General features: G+C 45.2%; 1 protein-coding gene across 2 annotated transcripts in view; it reads right to left on the bottom strand.

Annotated features, from left to right (window-relative positions):
* Positions 1-19,274, bottom strand: part of SUFU (SUFU negative regulator of hedgehog signaling) — an 89,999-nt gene that overhangs the window by 8,941 nt on the left and 61,784 nt on the right. For both annotated transcript variants that reach the window (XM_053948983.1, XM_053948982.1), the window contains exons 9-11: positions 15,177-15,311; positions 13,626-13,764; positions 594-662 (exon numbers count right to left, since the gene is read on the bottom strand). In XM_053948983.1, coding sequence (XP_053804958.1) covers positions 594-662; positions 13,626-13,764; positions 15,177-15,311 — 343 coding nt within the window. The remainder of the gene's footprint in view (positions 1-593; positions 663-13,625; positions 13,765-15,176; positions 15,312-19,274) is intronic.

Here is a 19,274-nt window from a genome sequence, read left to right on the forward strand (position 1 = left end):
CAGTGGGAAGTTTAGTACCAGCTTTATAAAGCCCCTCTGGTTGTTGCTGTAATGCTTCCAGACTGGTGATGGTCCTTCACACACCATGCAGGGCCAGCAGGTGAAGGCCAAGTAGCAGATGTGAAACAGCCCTGCCTGCTTACCAAACCCACTAAAGGAGGCCCATACAACAGATTGTTCAAAAGTATATGTGCTACCACCACTTTCAGCCTTTCTGAAAGCAGGGAAGGTGATGTGCTAGGAGCTGCTGGTGAGGACCACATCTATGCATGGCATGGAGGAAACCCTGGCACCTGGCCCAGGGGCTGCACTGCTTTCATTTGGGGTGCTCAGATACCATGCTGGAAAAGATGCTGATGGAAAGCAAAACACAGAGTCTCCCTTAATACCTATCCCTGTCTTGTATTTCTTGCAATCTCTTCTCTCAGTGCCTCAGTAGTTCACAGCAGATGTGAAGGCTTAGCATGGCCTTAAGTCTATGGATGGGGCAGGGCTGCAGCCTGCAGGCTGAGGGGAGGATCAAAGACAAGCTGCAGGATGGGCTGAGCTCTCTGGGACAGTACATGGAAGATAAAGGAATGATGCAGCCTTACTTCCTCTGGAGAATTCAGATCTTCTAAATCTTCCAGCATTCTCTCTACGAACTCTTCAGTCAATAGGATCTGCAAAGGAAATACAGTATTTTATGCTTTTACACTCTTTGTTTTAGCTAATTGCAAGGAACAGCATGACTTCTGCACAGAGCAGACTGTACCAACTCACTCCTTCCCCTATGTCCTTCTTTACCGCAATACAAAGGTTTGAGGGCAAGGAGCTCTTAACTTTGTCTGCCACCCCAACCACTGAAAAAAATGTTGAAATTATACCGCAATCTTTTTTGACCCTCAATTATCTCCCTTAGTCTAAAATTAGAGGCTCTGCTTTAGACAGAAAGAGTGGGGAAGGAGGAAAAAGGGTCAAGATAACAACTGTTGGAGAGACAGTGGGAGACAGCCACTTTCATCTGATCCACTGAAGTCAAGCTCACAGTTTAATCAGGAAATAGCAGTATAGGAAGAGCCAGGGATCCATACAGAGCTGGTGCTCTGAGAATGGGGAAGGGCCTGACAGCACATTGTTCACATGAACCAGATGCTGGGTATGGGAAGTACTCCCAGAGGTGCCCACGCAAGGCACCCCCATATTGTGATGGCACATGCCCATCCTGCGTGCCTGTGCTGGGAAAGCTTTTGGCTCATCTCAGAGCCAGGCTGGCAAGCATGAAGCAGTCCAAGAAAGCAGCTGCTGTCAAGTCAAAAGTCCTGGATGAGGACCACAACCCCAGCTTCATGGAGTCCCCCATGTCATAGAAACCAGAGACATGATGGGGGAAATCAGCCCTGGGAATTCAAGCAGAGGAACTTCCACCCTCTTTAAAAAAAACATGTGATAGGCAAAAGCAAACACATCCTGCCCTCTTCACAACAGCCGCAAAGGCCAGAGCTCCAGGCAGGACAGCTGGTTTGGCACAGGAGCAGAGACAGCCGTGCAGGACCAGGCAAACATCCCCACGCAGTGAGGGGGCCTTGGAGCAGCATTCCTGGGAGTTAGGTTGCAGCAGCATCCAGTGGATTATTATTTCCATTTTAGCCTACAGGTTTGTTTCTCTCCCCCTGCTCCTCCTTTCCTTCCTCTGGTCCACCCTTTCCTCCTCTCTGGCATTATTTTCCATCCAGAAGAGCCCACCATTCCCATGTCCCCTTTCTCACCCTTCCTCTCCCTGTTCTTCCCAGCCATGAGCCCTGTGCTCCAGAGAACGGACTGTTCTAGCACCAAACAGTGGTGGAGCTAAGTGGCCAGTTGCACTGCTCTCCACCTCACATCTGGAAGAGGGGCAGCCCTGCAGGAAGCCAACCTCCTGTGCCCACTGGCTGCTTAGGGCCAGTAACACCAGTGGAGAGCGAGTGATTGCCAGGATGCCAGGGGCAAGTGGAAGCCTCTGGGCTCCATTTTGGCAACAGATAAGCAGGACTATTGGACAGAAAGAGAAATGGAATACTTTGATCTCCCCTTCTTCTTTTGTTGGGCAAGACAAGAGATCCAAAAACCACTAAATCCACATCCAAGGTGTCTGCAGTCCTCTCCCCTCAACACTGCCACACTGCTGCCACTATACACAGATTTCCTGGGGGATGATGGAAACACAACCTCCCCTCTCCACTACATTCCCCTCTTTACTTAGCTTCAACCTGCAGCAGGCTCCAGGCCAGGGTTTATGAGCAAGCTGCTCAGCATGAATGCAGACACCTTTACCAGGCTTTTCTGATCATACCTCGAGCCTGAAAAAACTCTGCTTCAGCTTGGAGCCAGCAGCTTGCTGCTTTGGACAGGACTCTGCAACCTGGCACCAATCTGCAGACTGGCAAGCTGAGGAGCATTGCACTGAAACACGCAGTGCCACCGCAAACTGCTGCAGTCTCCTTGCAGGGGCTTGCAACTCTTCTGCCTCTTGAACTGGAGACACTCATTTGCTGACTGTTTGCAGGAGGAGGGAGAAGTCTGTCCCTCCTGGAGGCAGGAGGGCAATCTGATCACTCAGCTCAGGAGGAAGGGCTGGGTGGGGAGCTGGGGCTCTGCACCGAGAGGATCGCTTTCTGCGGAGGTGCAGTCTGCAGTGGGGTGAGGGAATGAAAACAATTTGGCAGACATCAAAATCTACAGAACAGCCGGAAAAAGGAGGAGGAATTGGTATTCACAGCAATCAGGCCAGGAGGAAATGAATATTCAGCCATCCACGGATGAGCAAAAATGCCAGAGGTTGGGATGGGTGAGAGAGCAGGAATGAGGAGCTGCAGCTTTAGCAGGGAGACTAGAAGACAAGCACAGCAGGAAGACCCCTGGGCACTCCCAAGGTGCCACAGGCAGGAGAGAAATGGGAGCCACATGTGCAAGGCAGCCAGCTGCTCTGAGGCTGTAGGAAGACAAGACAGTGTATGCAGGGGTAAACAGCAAAGGGTGGAGAGAATGAAGGAAGGAACAGGTCAGGTCTTGGCTAGGGACAAACCTACATGGAGTACTGTGCCTAGCATTGAATCTGGGGTGCAATGCCTTAAGATGGCTGAGCCCATCTACAGCTCACAGTTCACTTCCCTCTCTCAGTGAATTTTGGTAATCCAGCTGAAAAAAAAGGCACAAATCCCACTGAGGCACTGAGCTGAACTGGCTCCCTGAAAGGTCTGACAAGTGGAGCGAGATAGGAGACCACAGCTCAGCTCAGCTGCATTTGGGGACTCAAATCAATGGCAGCCTGCTCTGTGCAGCACGTGAGGAAAGATTGCAGTGCCTTCTGTGAGCCCTGCATGGACAGTTAACTTTGGTGGACAGCAGATGTCACAGGCTGCAGTGACGAACTGCTGCAGTGACATTCACACACACAGTGTGTGTCTCAGAGCCTGTCCTTAACAGTCCAAGTCAGAAAAAAAACCAACCCAAATGCTACTACCCCACATTGCTGGGTTGACCTGCCTTCCTCCCTGGGGAAGAAGGGAGACTCCAAAGTGCAGGTGTAACCAAATGTACAAGCAGCCAGGTCCCACAGCACAGGAAACTGTCACTCTTGAGGTTCTCCTGAGCATGCAGGGGGAAGGCATGTGCCAGCAGGACACCAACTGCTTAAGAGGGCTTGGAAGCAAGAAGTATTGTCATCCTGAAGTTGCGTCTAGACAAGATTTCTCCTGTTAGAAGTAGCCCAATCAAAACGGCCCAAGAGCACTAATGCCTGTGCTCATACATAGAGCAGGCTGCCATCCCCACCTGCAATCAGCTAAACCACCTCTGTGCTGGTGAGTCTTATGGAGAAGGCTGTAAATAAATCCAATCCTATCTCAGCGCCCCTCACTCACAGTATTTCACATTTCCAGTTCTTGTAGCATGCCTGCTCCTGCACAGTATGATACCCCATTACATTGACACACACACACACGTTGTATGTGCATGATATTAAAGGTGACATTCCCAGCAAATAAACATGACAGACTGCCATTGCTCTAGGCACCTAATTTAATTTCCTCTGGGATTTAAACCTTAGAAGCGCAAATTAAACAAATAGGCCTCACTCACTTTATACTTCAGAACTGAATCTGAGTTTTCCTCTGATGCTGTTGACTGATCTTATCAACAGGACACTACACAGAGATCACAATGATGAAGCAGCTTATTCCCTTCCCAAAGGAAAACAGAGGCCCACTGTTGTGCTGCAGCCATGGGAAAAGCTGACACAATCTGGAGGGCAAATGAAGCCATTCCATGGGCACTGAACAAGCCTCTTCTCCCATGAAATCTCTCAGCTGGTGCTGAGGAAGCAAAGAAGCAGTCCTGAGCAGGTGTCCTGGGTGCTGCAGCAGCCCAGCCTTGCAGCACTGTGTTTTCACAGCCCTGTGCAAACACCCAGCCTGCTGAAGCTGGTCACAGGGTTCAGCTCAGCCTGTGCAATGGCTGTTTGCAGTATGAACAGTGAACAGCCCTGCCAGCCAGCTGCAGGTATCTGAAACAACTCCTTGGGTGCTGCACAGTCCTGCTTGCACCAGGATCTCCCAGACCTGACCTAGAGAGGCCTGGACATGTGCAAAACCATTGTCAGCAGATCTGGATTCCATTTGCTCTGTGCTTTGTGGCACTCAGTGATGCTACAGATGCTCAGAAGATGATAACAGCCAGAAGATAAGTCCCTGTTTTCTATCACAGGTACCTACAGCACAACTGAAGTACAAAGTTTGGGTTCTCACCACTTCACTAACAGCTGTAAGTGTCCAGACATGTTCAGAACACCAGGCTAGGCTGTCTCATTCAGGTGGATGTGCTCAGGGAACACATGCTGTCTCCCTCTCGTGGCAAGTCTCACCTGAGCTTGCTGAAATCTACTTCTTATCCACAGGGCTCACCTACGGGTCACCTGAAGGAGTTTGTGTTGAAGCTTTCTGTTGAAGTTTTCATACCCACATCTGGCTGAGAAATCTGTATCATGACTTGTTACAGGTACTCAGCTGCAGGTATATGAAAACGGATGAAATCTAGAAATGTACACAAGATCTTGGGGCTCCAGATGAGTTCAGCTGACTTTGAAAGCACCTGGTGCTTAGTAAAACATTAAAGACTTTATAGTCAGCTTACAGGTACCACTCCACAGTTAACACCCCATCTCTCACTACAGGTTTTAACACTGCCATGAGGGATTGAAATTCTCAGCTCAAGAAAGGTTCCTGGGGACAGAGGTCACACCAATATTGAATGCCTGGCACAGCTGGCAAGACTTTGATCAAGGAAGACTCTCAGAGGCCCACCTAGGAATCAAGCTGCACCTCTGCCCAACTTAAGTAAACATGCTGTGCCCAGGGCAAGACACAAGCAAATGGCCCAGTTACACTGAGGCAGAGGCTTTCACTGATAATACTCAATTTTCTTGACTACCTAGGAAAAAACCAAACAATCACACACTTTGCCCTACTGCTCTGTTTGCATTAAACACTGCAAGTTGCTCTTCTAGCCGGTTTGTCAAAGAAAGAAAACCATGTTTTATTAGTTCTGGACTTAGTACATACAGTTTATATGTCGAGCCAGAGAAGGTGAGGACACATTGCAATAAACCTTATGTAAACCACACCAACCCTTGTAAGAAACTGTGCATCCATTGGGTGCTATGCCTGGAACAGGTGGGACAGTTGTATCCTAAGCCAAATCATCTGTTACATCTGCAAATATCCGGCAACTTTTATGAGTCCATTGTCCTGAAAATGTTTCAGCTTTATTCTTGTGGTCAGCACAGCAAAAAGTTAAGTTAAACTGTGTCAGCCTTTCCCAGTGAAATTTCCACCATAAAATCCCTGATGGGGGGGATTGTGTTGTGCCACAGGCACCCCAAGCCCACTTTTCTGTTCTCTCCTTGACCTGGCTTCTTTGCACTGCTTTGCTCACGCTGCAAGTGGTTCAGGGCAGAGGTCTTGTCATCTTTTTCTACGTCAGGCCAGCCCTGACACTGTCTGAAAAGACCACCTTGCTGCCTGAATCCATCACAGCTCTCGCTACAGCCTCAAAGGTACCAGTGTTGAAACAAACACCTCTGATGGGAAATTCCACTGCTGCTCTTCCAGGAGATTCACAACCCCCCTTGTAAAAGAGAAACATCCACTCACAGATGCCTCAGGAACCCTATTGCTTCACACCATGATGTTACAATCCCAGAAGAGGAAATATAGAATGACACTGAAAGATTTTGACCTTGTGGGATCTTCTAATGACATTCTCAGTCACAAGGCTGATCCCGAGGACCTGAGCTCCTTAGAGCCCAGACTGATGAGATCTATCGTGCAGACAAGGCTTCTTTGATTCAATACATAAAATTTGGCTCATCTGGGGAAAGGGCTGGCAAGGAAGCCAAGACAACAGGCATATCCAATTCTTTCAGAGAGAATAAGCAAAGGATGGACAGGCATTTCAAGGAATGCACTAAGTGGGTGGAAGACAACCTACACAAAGTAGCCAAAATCAAAGTCTCCTTTGAATGGCAAGGGAGGAGTATTAGGTGGCAGGATAGACAGTCAGTCAGATTAAGAAGGATGAAAGAACCTGACTCATCCAAAACTAGCCTGGACAAAGTACTAGAGAACATGCTGCAGGAGAGTTGACACTGGGAGGATCATCATGTTCTAACGGTGCATTTCTATCCTAGATTAAATGTCTCATTCAGCTGTGAGGGAGAAGAACACAATGGGATAATGCAGTAAGATTTTGGGGACTGTTTGGGTCACACAATAAACTTACTGGAAAGCTGCTAGCTTAGATTTCTAAGACCTGCTCAAGAATTTGGGGGAAGCCACTCATAACATTCTGAAAAATAATTTCATGAGTAGACACATAAAACTGCTTTGGAGAAGAGCAGGCTATAGTTGTACACAACTCAAGCCAGCTTGTGGGTGTTCCTAAACTTGCCGTGCTAGGAATAACACATCTATTCAAATGTGGGGAGACCAAAAATCAAGCCTATGTCTTCAAGAGAGGACATGATCCATAGCTACCACTTACAAGTGAGTATCTTCAGCATCAGAGTAGCTCTTTCAAATGTTGCTTTGAACATCCATTGCTGCCATTATGCCAATGTGCATAAATGATTTAACACGTGGTCTAGCAGAGAGAAGAACCAGATGTGCTCATTTCCAGGGGAATGTCCTGACTCTACCGGAACAAAGTCATTCTCTTGTGCACTCTGTCTCTGTGACTAATTCAGTGTTTTATATGACGTGGAACAACTCCAATTGGAAGAGCTGAGGAAGAACCAAAATATCCTATAGCTGTGGTGCCCATAAAGCAAAGAAGTAGAAATAGGGGTTCAAATTAAAGAAAATAAATTAAGTATGAGTTTCTCATATCCTATGTGAGCATAATATCCCTTAATTATTGATTAGAGAAGGCAAACTTCTAACACCTCCAGCCCTATTCTGCAAAACCAGAATTTTTTCCTGTTTTTATTGAAGAAAACTTTCGTATTTCTTATTTCTGGTTTCATTCAACATAAAAGGATTTTATTTCAGCTTTTGGTCTCTTTAAGGCTTTTGTTTCAGCAAGAAAAACTGAAAATATTTAAAGATTGGGCTCAGTCTGATCTTCTTTCCCAGATTTTTCACTTAGGTTGCCAAACCAAAAGAATGGATCATCCCCCATGACCCTGCTCACAGTAATCCCCTCTCTGCTGTGACTGCCAGCATAGATAGCACATGTTGATAGCTCCTGCATGCTGGATGCTTCCCACGGCTTCCATGTACCTATCCTGCCTACAGGCACATTTAACATTTTCTATAAAAGGTTTGACCTTGCTGTCCTAAGCCTCAACTTATTTTTCCATGCTGGATGCCTTGCTTTTGACTTTTTTCTAAAGGGGAAAAGGAATTGAGAGAGGTATTTTGGAAAAAGTCTATTTTGACAGTACTAGCAAATTCATATGATAATTTTGTTGGCATGAGAACAACCCCTTATGAAGAGGGTGATGAAGATTAGCAAATGAGTGCTCTGGAGGACAAGGGAAAGTCTTTCTCCTGATCATAAAAATGCTTTGCTAAGTCAGAAGTCTCTGAAAGTACTGTTTGCCCATAGCCTTTATGAGAAATGAAGAGTCTTTCTTCATGGAGCACATCCCAGCCCAGAGCAGCTCTGCCCCAAAATAGGGCAGTGATAGTTAAGGAGTGATTTTTCCTCTAATCATTCCTCTGAGAGGTGAAGGATTGCTATGTCACCAGGCACATCAGGACTAATGGCAGGGAAACTCTCCAGCACTCTTGTTTCTGCTGGAAATCAGACCATGTGGAGGAGGAGGAGGAGAAGGAATTTTCCATCTTGAATGAAGGGGAGGAGTGGAAAGCAGAGGCGGGCCAGGATGAGGGGAAGACAGAGACACAGAAAAACAGGATGAAGGGCAGATCAGATGCCAAAGCTGGGGACAACGAAGGGCAAGGAGTCTGGAGAACCCCATTTCCACAACCTTAACATCCACATGCTGTCAGATGGACATTGGGAACCTACTGGCATGGGAGGCAAGCAGAGGGCCCCCCAGCAGTGCCTGGTGTCATAGGATAACACTCCACTACTGCTGTGAGCTCTTCAGCTCACACGGAGACACTCACATTGTGCTTAGAATCAGAGGGTGCCAAATGCCAATGATCCATAGCCTCCACCTGCCTAACAGGATTAGTCCCAAACCCAAGTAAATTACCTGGAAAAAATACCCTCTGCACTCAGAGACGAGTGACATTGGGCATACAAAACTTTGGAAATTGCTGCACAGAAACTATGCCACGTTAATTTGGCCCCAGCATGTCTATCTCATGAAACAAATCTGTAATCACAGGATCACCTGCAGTTTTTCTCCAGCAAGACCTCTGCCCTGCTCAGTCCTCAGGATGGTTCTGCTCACTGAATGCAGCATTAGTCATCATTTCTTTTCATTATCATTCAACTTGCTTCCCCATTCTCTCCTACTCTCTTTCCCTTTATTTAATATGCTCCATCCAACTACTGCCAGCATGGCTAACATTGGAAATACGTAATCTTACTGTCCACCACTCTCTCAGCCTCTGACGTGCTTGGCCTCACATTTCTGCAAGGCAGGGAAGTGCTCCCCTCCATACAGAAGATGGGGAATGGAGGCTCAAGGAAGTAGAGACTTAAAAGTCACAGAGAAAACATCCAAGAGCAGGAAGCTGAACATGGGTCTTTGACCACAGCTCCCAGGCTGAATCCCTACCCCAAAGAAATCCTTTCTCTCTCCTGACCTGCAAGAACAAATTTTAATCTCTTCCTGAAATTGTTTCTGCTGTTCATCTGTGGAGCTGGAATGCCTGGCAAGCACTGAATGCATTGCATTCTTCACAGGATGACCGGAAGAATGTTCTTCTGAACAGATATAGGAAAATGAGTGAAGAAAATGTTGAATCTGAATGTCTACTTCTTGTGAGTGCCCCTCTCAAGACTTGCAGATCCCCGTCTTCCAATCCACTTAGTCCTGTGTAGCACAGAGGTATGCACAAGGGAATTCCTCCTGACCTCCTCTTGTTGCTGGGAACACAGATCTTGAGAACTTCAGGTCTTGAGCTGCGCATCCAGAAAATGAGGAACACAATGTCACTTGCCAGGTGAGAACATTTTAGCTTAAGACTCTGGAATAAGAATAGTAGAGGCAGGAACAGGACCCAGGGCAACATTTAACAGGCTTCACTGTAAGACTACTGTGATTTTTCTGCAATTACCTGCCTCGTTCATTACACACTTTCCAATTTTAACAAATAAACAAAGTGGAAATCCTATAGGAAAGAGTCTACTCCATGCTCCTGATTCATCCCCCAAACACACTGCATCTCTGTGCAGTGAATGAGGCAAGCACACTCTGTTAAAAATATGTATGATTCTTCAATTAGATATTGCATTGAAATATACATGTGTAACAGGGGCAAGGCTAAAGTGCAGAGATATTTCTTACATTCTCTGTGCTAGATTTTACAGTTAACGAGGACTCTTTTAACTATAGGTCTGTTTTACTGCACTGTAGTGGCTTGTATGTCAGAGTCTGCAGTAGTATCTGATGCGTAACATGTACGTTGCACACGATCAAAGGCTTGAATGTCATCTTCTTGCCTAGAACAATGACTGCCTAAAGCAGCAGGAGGTAGAGTTAAACAAACCTCCTTCTCCCCTCTGGGGAGAGTAAGCAGTACAGGTGAGCAAGGCAGGAAGGGAGAACAGCCTGCTTTGTGCTAGACGGGCAGAAAGCTCCACATAAAAGCAGAGGAGCTTTGCAGAAGCATGTCCTGACTCCCATCACTAGAGACTTAATGATGGTAATTCCCAAAGGATGATGCATGCTGACAGGCTTTGACACAAACTACCCCAGGATAATATTAATATGTATTAAAGGCTCAGGCAACTTTATTGGGACAGGCTTGATCAGTAACACATTTCAACACAGCGTCTCCATCATCTGTCGGAACAAAAGTAAGGGAGGGAGAAAGAACACACGCACAACCTCACCTTGCTTTGGGAATGTTTTAGAGACAAACAAGGTCAATCTCTGATGAATTGCACACTTGGCACAGCTCAGATGTTGGACCAAGGACGCTCCACCACAAATACGAATGTCACTGTGGGGCAGTTTATGTTAGAGTCTGTCTGCACGATCAGCATCCTTAACCTTCCAACGTGGGCCAGACACCTCCTGCACAGCCTTTCCCTGTGCATCTGGAATATCTAGCCCTTGGAAAGCAGAGAAGAGGTGCTTAGGAGGCAATGTGGGGGCTCTGCAGTCACAGCATTGAAGGAAGGGGGAGTGGAAGAAGGAACCGCGGAAGCCTTTGATCATGTGTAATGTTAATTCAAGTGTTACACATCAGAGACTTTGCCACAGTAACTAGCATATAAACAGGAGTCTAGTGTTAACAAGGAGGACTTCTTGAATATGTTTGTACATTTCTGAGTAAAAGCAATCTCCCTATTCAACAATACATTACATAGTGGAAGGAGTTCAGAAATAAACCAGCCTAACATGCTTAGACCTTTAATAGAATTTAGCTTCTTAGAACTAATTAAATGTTACTTAAATAAAAAAAAAAATCCAAGTACTTGGGAAAGGTGCCAATTTGACAGCTCTGGAGAATGAAATAATCTAATCATCCCCAGAGCATGGGCAGCAGCAGGACAGGCTTCCCCTACTAACATGCCTCAAACGTGACCTGGAAAGACTGTTGATAGAAATGGGGCGTACAATCTCTCTGGTCTAATGACTCCTTACTTTTTCTGCTGAGACTGCTAAAACAGTTCCCACTGAGTACCAGCTGTGGTGGTGATACGGACACCTGTCTGGTCAGAATGGTGCTGGCACATGCCAAACTCCTGTCATCTGCTAACCCTCCACCAGAGCCCAGTGACTCTCAGCTCATTGCTCAGCCTGGGCAGCGGGGGCTGATAGACAGCAGCTCTCAGGCCTGTCCCACCTTGGACATGCTCCACTCCAGCCCACAAGATGTAAACAAGAGGTACTGTGTTTAGTCTGCAGGTTTGGGCTCTCACTGCACCAAAGCTTAGACTCAAGAAAAGTCAGTCTCTGGCTGCTGCAGAGTTGAAACTGGGATTTTTAAGGCTCTTATTTCTATCCTAAGAGAGGGAAAACGTCCACAGGAGGAAAAGCCTGCCATGTCTCCTCTTCTCCACAGTTCCTCCATTTACTTGTCTTTGCAACATGCCCCTGCATTGCAGTAATGTGCTTTCAGCCACCGATTCTCCTTGGAGCTCTTTGCTGTGCCTGGGGTCCCAAGCAAGGGAGGAGGAAAATCCTCTCTGGGCCTTGCTGTGAAAGCTTAGCAGGGCTTGCCAACTCAGCCAGCCCAGGCTGCAATGGACTAAACCAAACACAGCTCGCCTCCTTGGAAATTTTATGCACCACAACTTCTTTTACTTCTGAAGCAAAGCCACATGAACCTCCCCCTCCCCTGCTCCCAACACCACAAGGAACGGCTGAGCACGGATCAAGTCTTCCCTTGCATACTAAGCCAAGAGTCTCAGACACTCCCACATCTCACAACTGGGTGCTACTCCTGTTGTCCCAGGCTGCTTTTAGCCTCCCTTCCTCCCCCCTTCAGCCTGTCCTCCTTTGTACTCAACATAGGGCAGGGGCCAGCAGCAGAGCTGGTTATGTCAGACAAGAAGATCCAATACATTGGCCTTGTGTAGGAAACAATTGAGGAAACCTGCTTCTCCCTACCATCTGAGCCAGCAATTCTTCACCTTTCCACGCCATCTACTCCAAAAATCTTACACATTTTTCAGCACCAAAATAAGAGGCATGAAAATAGCCAGGTTCATAAGGGTTAACAAGTCTGTATGGTGACATAATTATTGCCATTCTTCACTGTTTAGAGGTTACCTGACTACTCTACACATCAATATATTTCGAGATGTGATGTAAATGCAAACAAACACTCATGTTTGGAGTTAACACAGTCACAAGATCCTGTGTATCGTGTGTTGGCAAGCACAGGAACCAACAGCAAATGACCCACCCTTAAACCTGACTCTTTGCTGTTAATCATTATAGGAGCATTGCACTTTCCAGTCAGAACATTCGAAGCAGGCTCTTTGAAAATCCCTACACGAGATGGTTCTGGCTGAGATCAGCTCCTTTACAAGTCACACAGATTCCAAGGTATGATGTCCTCCAGACGTACGAATGCAGGCTGCAGAATGCCTTGAAAACAAGTCATTGGAAGGCTAACTGCAACACTGCAATGCTGAAACAACTCCCTGCCTTCAGAACAGAAGGGAAGGCAGGAATGCCACAGTTACAGTGAAGGCAGAGATATACTGCACACATAAGTCTCTCAGAAATGGACTTTTCTGCATTAACACATTCCCTCAAGATTTTTTTTTCACAATATGCTTATAAACATAAAGAAATTCAAGGGTAGAACAGCACTACACTGTCAGATCATTAGTACATCACTGCTCTAGGGCTGACCCTCAACTCCAAGCAGATGGGGATTTTCCAGGGAAAATCTGTGACACCAAGAACATGTGGGTGCAAAAATGTGTGGGTGCTTCAAGCAACCACAAGCTTTTATCAAAGAATCAATAGAAAAGAGCTAAAACTGAAAGGCATTGCTCTCTGTGCTGTTCTCCCATTAGGGATGATGTCAAACTGAGATCTTGGTTCTGCAGGATCACAGTCCCACAGCTTTCTAGCTCTTCTGCCTTGGCTCCATTCTTGTTTAGGTCATTCCACTCTGCCTCCCCAAATTCCTTTCTGGCAAAAATAAAGAATAAATACAGCCTGTAAAGTGTTCACTGACTTCAGGAAATGGATACTACTGTATTAACAGACAATGTCTGAATTTTCCAGTCAATTATCTTTTTGAGTTCCACTAATATAAATAGCAACATTTCACCATTATTTTTTGAGGCCATAATTACTGAAAATATTGTGCAAGAGCTATGAGAGATGGTGCAGCAGAAAATACAGGTTTGTTACACTTTTAAACAACATAAGCCCTTAGCAAGATAATTTTTAGGTCACAGTAAAGGAGGAAAGGGGAAAATCAGGAGACAGGTTTTCTCACTTGTAACCAAGGTCCGTGGGCTGCATAGGGGTGCTCCTCTGTAGCAAAGGCTCCTTCTACTCCCGTTGATACAAATGTGATTGCTGTATCTCCTGTAATACTTTTATATGTAAAGTGCCGTCCATGTAAGAGCCTTCCCCTGGAGAATTAAACACATGTGCATGAGTTGAGAGGGCATGTGCTGCATTCAACAGAACAATGGAGATACATCACTACTGTTTCTGCCATCAGCATGGGAAACTTTTGAAGGCAACAAATATTTATTGTTCAGGGATATAAGAATTATTTGCTCCAAAAAGCAGGTGATAAGCCTCCTTCTGAGGCAAGGAGCTACCCCTCATCTTCCTCCTTAATCTCAGGACCTTGTTACAGAGCTAGAATACATCTAAATCCCACTTCATGCCTATCCCCACGATGAGGTGCTGATGTATGTAAAGGCAGGGGACTGATGGAAACTACAGAAGAGAATCCAGACTCCACATCATGTGGGAATGTGAAGATGCATTTCTAAGAAGGCTCATTTCTGTGACAATACTTAGTAATCAATTGTCCTGGTGTTTGACAAATGCCTAGAAAACACACATACACAACCATGTAAGTATTACTTCTCTTTTTTCATTAAATGCAAGGGAAAATCATGGCTCTGGTATTTAGGCTCAGAGCATCTGTGACACCCATTCATGGCTTCTAACATGCAAGAGGAAAAGCTTCAGGTATTATATTTAGTGCCTACCAGAGTCACAGTGGCTTGGTGGGTTACTGCTGGTCAGATGAGCTAACTGATCAGGACAGATTGTTCACACATTTGTGATGTAAAATAAAATATGTTTGCATTAACTTTCCCATTGGTTTCTCAACAGGCCCAGGCAAGTGTGCACCTGCTGCTGATAACTCTGATATACCAACATGTAACTCATTAAGCTAAAATAACTCAATCACCTACAATCATTTGTCTTGACATGACAGTTCATCTTTATCTTAAGATACTAGAACATTTGCGCAGGGATTTTTAAAAATAATGCTGGCTGAAATTATGGAAAACTAGAAGCCAGTGATATGCACAGACTGAACCTTCAAAAGAAAATGTGTAGAGTATGCACACAATGTGTTGCTCCTTCAGTCATGTGACATAATTTGTCTAAAACCCACACTTGTATGCATAAACTGATTGCAAACAGGTTTTGCACAACCACTTATCTGAGTCCGTAAGTCAGAATGAATAACTTAAGGGATTTCTTTGACAGAGTATGTTAAGACATCCCTTCTTTATCACAGGGTTGCTAGCATTAGATTAATAAACCCCCCCCTATACTAACCCTGTCTCGCTTCAGCACTCAAAAGACACTGGAGGACATAAAAAGAATGAGAAACAATCTTAACATGATGAGCACAGAATCATGCAAAGAATCATCTGTTTCTAATGTGTTTTGGCAAAATATCTAAGCTCTGGCCTTTACAGACCCATTGCATGCATGTCTGTATGGTGAAACAATGCCACAAGGCAAAAGCAGCATGTTAGCACAGGCTCTGGAGGAGGATGGCTTCACTCACCTTAGACAGAGGGGGATGAGTGCTCCGGACTCCTGGTTAAATTTCAGGTGCACGCTCTCCAGCTGTCTCGTGCGGATCAGCTCATGAGGAATGATGGCTGCTGAGCTCTCGCTTTCCAAACTGTCCTTACGGCTTCTAAGAGAACAGACAAAATGCACATATTCAGGATTCCAGTACTGTGTGCTACTTTGATTATAAATATGGAAGAATACAGGGAAAAACTGTTATGAAGACAAAGACACATCTGAGTTTTCACCACTCCTGCAGAGATACAGCCTCACTCAGACTACCAGTCCCAGCATGCAACTCTTCACCTTGATTTGACAACCTAGGATCTGAATCGATGCATATACATGGTACATCCCTTCCCAGTATAAAAAAAAAAAAAAAAATTCTGGAAAGAACTGCAGCAAAACTAAAGTCTCCAAAACTCCAAACACTATAAAATTGTTTGGAAGAACTACCAGGTGTGTCCTTCCTCCTGCTTTTGCTTTATCTTCAGGATTTTTCAGGCAGTAGCCTGCAGGAAAGACTTGTCCAGTCCTTTGTGCCTTTTTTTGCACAGTTCAACCAAAAGCCTTTGAGAATCTCATGTTTCCATCAGCATCAAGTGCAACAGCCAAAAGACAGAGTCTCCATGTGACAAGTAGGAGATTCACAGATTCCTCTCCCTTGTAAGTCAGGCTGCTTTAGGACAATGGCAACTTTGCTTTCTTATTCCTTCATTTCTGCAAGACCAGCATATTCTGAAGCTACAACACAGTTATGTTGCTACATGATTAGGAACTTTGCCAGACCAAATCCTCTAGATAATAAAACAATCTACCTCAAAATATTTGACCATAAACACTTTATATGTTCAAAGAGCACCAGCATGATCCTTTACTTGACAGTCTGGAACAAAGAATAAAGGACAGGATGGGTTATGACTTTAATGGATGACATGGACTGATGAGAAGTGTCTGATAAGTGATTTATATTTTTGTCAGCTGGCATTCCACAAGAATTTAATAGAGGTAAGACTTTGTTAAGATAGTTTCTACAGTACAGAATCGCCAGAGAGGGACAGGGAAAGCAGGAGGGCACTGAGATTCCACATTGCAATGTATCTCCATTGTGCCACAAGGACCAAAAGCCAAACAAGGCTATCAAGCTGTGGCTCCATTTGAGAACACTGTTAAAACAAGCCTGGATCTTTCCTCCATCCAAGCTGAACTGTCTTTAGTGTACATCTGGAAATGATTGCAAAGAATCAGCTTCACCCTCATGAGCTGACCTAGATGACACCTTTACTTGATTTTACCTTTGAGAACGGTCCCAAAATTACTCCCACCAGCCACACACATAGTAGCGCAGTCCAGTGGGAATTCCAGTGCAGATCAGCCTGTTGCTTCTGCTGGGTCACCTAGTCCCATGTGAGCCCTTCACCCACGCTGCTGAGCTGCCCACTCTGAAACAGCTAAACTCTGATATCTCATGGTTCAACCTGCAAATACACTGCATGGCCAGCTCAGAGACATGCAGAAAAAAGATACCAGAGCAGCTCATCTCTCTGCAAGATAAAAACTGTTAAAACATGCCCCATCTTCTTCTTTAGCAACACACAAAAGTAGTAATGTATCCAGCAGGGACAGGGTATATCAGGATACAGCTTATGCACAGGGTGGGCTGATGGACTGAGAGTCAGCAGAGTGTCAATTTAGTGGGTTAACCCTGAAGCAAAGACACAACACGCTTTGTAGTCTATGTGTGGCACTTAAAGTTGTGTTTAATCTACTTCAGCAAACATTTTATAGCTCTTTCTAGGTGGGGTCTTCAAAGTGTGGAGCAGGCCAGCATTTTTCAGGCTGATTACCTGAGAAGTGCAGTTACAGTTGATTAATGATCAGTTGACCTTAAGCTAAGCTTTGTCTCAACTTCCTTATCAGATCTTATATACACAGTGAGCTGTGGGAAAGTCAGCCTGTGGTCTACAGCTTCCAATCATTCATTTATCAGCCCCTAGCAAAAGGGTCAGCCATTAGCAACGTATGATTTTCAAGCAAGCCATAAACTTGCACTCCTAAATGCAGTTCCAGAGTTTAGGCACTGTGGAGTGGAACAGGAGTTTTAGAGCGATGTTACTGCTACAGACAAGAGACTGTGCCCTGCTCACCTGGACTGCCTAAGCGTGCCAGGCATGGGCACATCCCAGAACAGCCTCACAGGCAATCCACGGTGTGAGGTTTGTGCTTCAGCAGGACAGAGAGCTGCAGGACAGCTCTCCACAACCCTGGGCTCCCAATCCCTCCAAGCTGAAGGTGAGTTTTTAGGTTTCCACTGTGCTAGCCAGTACAGCTGCGAGCACAATGGGGGCTGCAGTCCGGAGGGGAAACAGCCTGCAATAATAGGAATGACGACAGTAATTCTGGAGGCAAGGGGCAAAGCTTTCTGAGTCTTATTAAAACCAGCAAATGCTGTTTGTCATTACATGCTCAAGAGAAGATGTTGACTAATGTATAACTATCAAATGGAACTGTCATGACTTTACGGCTGTCAATAATTATGACTTCACATTAATAAGTAACCAGCCCTTCTGTCAAAAAGGTGAAGCAAAATGGTAGTTAAACTGTGAATGACATGAAAGGATTAATCCTTTCCAAAATACTCACACTCTCTATCTCTTATTTCCCTTCAGAGGAGCTCACACAACTTCAGGTATTTAAAATTAAGGGTGAAACTCCAATAGCAGAAACCAAATAACCTTCTGTCTAAGGTAGACCTTTCTAAACAAGAACTGAATATAGTGGAATGCACATAACACATCAGGAGGTCACAGTGCCATCATTTTCAGACTCAGAAAAATGCCACATGACACGGGGACTAAGAAAGACCCATAAAATTCTCTCTTTGGGATTGGAAATCCTTGTGCTGACCCTTCCAAAGGGTGATCACCCAGATAAAGGGTCAACAGGACCTCCAGGTTGTTATTAATAAAAAGCTCATATCCTAACAGACATTGCCATCCACAGCTTGTAGTTTTCAGACTCAGAAAAAAAAAGTAGAAAAAGTTTGCTTTCTAACACTAACATCCCTGGTTTTATGACTGTCAGTTACCCGTAAGTCTTTGCTTCCTCCACCCCATCACCAAATAAATCAGCAGCGGAGAGTCAGTGGAGTTTTACTTGTTATGACTAAGATCTAGCTGACTATCACAAAAAATGTTGCAAACTTTGTCTATGCCAGATTTAATACTTTATCCAACCCCCACAAAAAAATTCATGTTTCTCAGTGTCCAGAAAAAACAACTCTGCAAAAGCCAGGGCTGCTGCATTAGGAAAGGCAGCAGACTTAAATGGAAGCAGCATGCCGGAAATGCCCCAGTTTAAAGACTGCACATCTAGTGTTTTGTGAAACTGGAGGGGAGTTGGAGGAGATTAAAGCGCATTTCCCTCTGATTGGGAGCTTGTGGGAGGTGTAAACGTGGGCAGTTGTCAGATTAATTCTTTAGATGATTACATTCTTTTTGTTTCTTTAAAGCTGTTTGTAGTTGGGTTTGATGTCTCCTGTTCTGGGCAAGTGTATTGCTGCAGTTACCAAGGTGACTTTAGCTGACTTTCAACTATTTTTTCCAGCTTCAGTTTCTACCAGTAGTCTGCTTCTGGGTGGAGGAGAGAGGGAGGAAATTATGTTTGTTGTTTTTTTGTTAAGTCTCATGAATGCTGATTAACATGAACTTAACCAAAGCCACATTTGATTTTTTTTTCTCTTTTTCTAAGAAAGAGAGGGTGGTGAAGCCATTGTAAAGGTGTCCAGTGTGGCCTGCAGCTTCCCCAGATCTGTCAACAAGGGGAAAGGGCCTGAGGAGACTCGACATCCCTGTGTGCTGTGCTCCTTCTTGATATGACAAGGCCACACGCTGGAACCTGTAGCCTCCCGGGGGCCCTCTCTTTGTATTAAAGTTGAGGGTGGCTGTAACCTGCTTAATTTGATGCCAATTAGCAGCAGCCCGTGGGGATCCTGGAAAACAGCCAATGCAATCACTGGGTTGCACAAAGTTTGGATGTCCCCTCCTTGTAAGTCATGTTTATAGCAACTCCTTCTCAAGCAACCACTGGC

Source organism: Vidua chalybeata, chromosome 8 (assembly GCF_026979565.1).
Source record: "Vidua chalybeata isolate OUT-0048 chromosome 8, bVidCha1 merged haplotype, whole genome shotgun sequence".
NCBI classification, from domain to species: domain Eukaryota; kingdom Metazoa; phylum Chordata; class Aves; order Passeriformes; family Viduidae; genus Vidua; species Vidua chalybeata.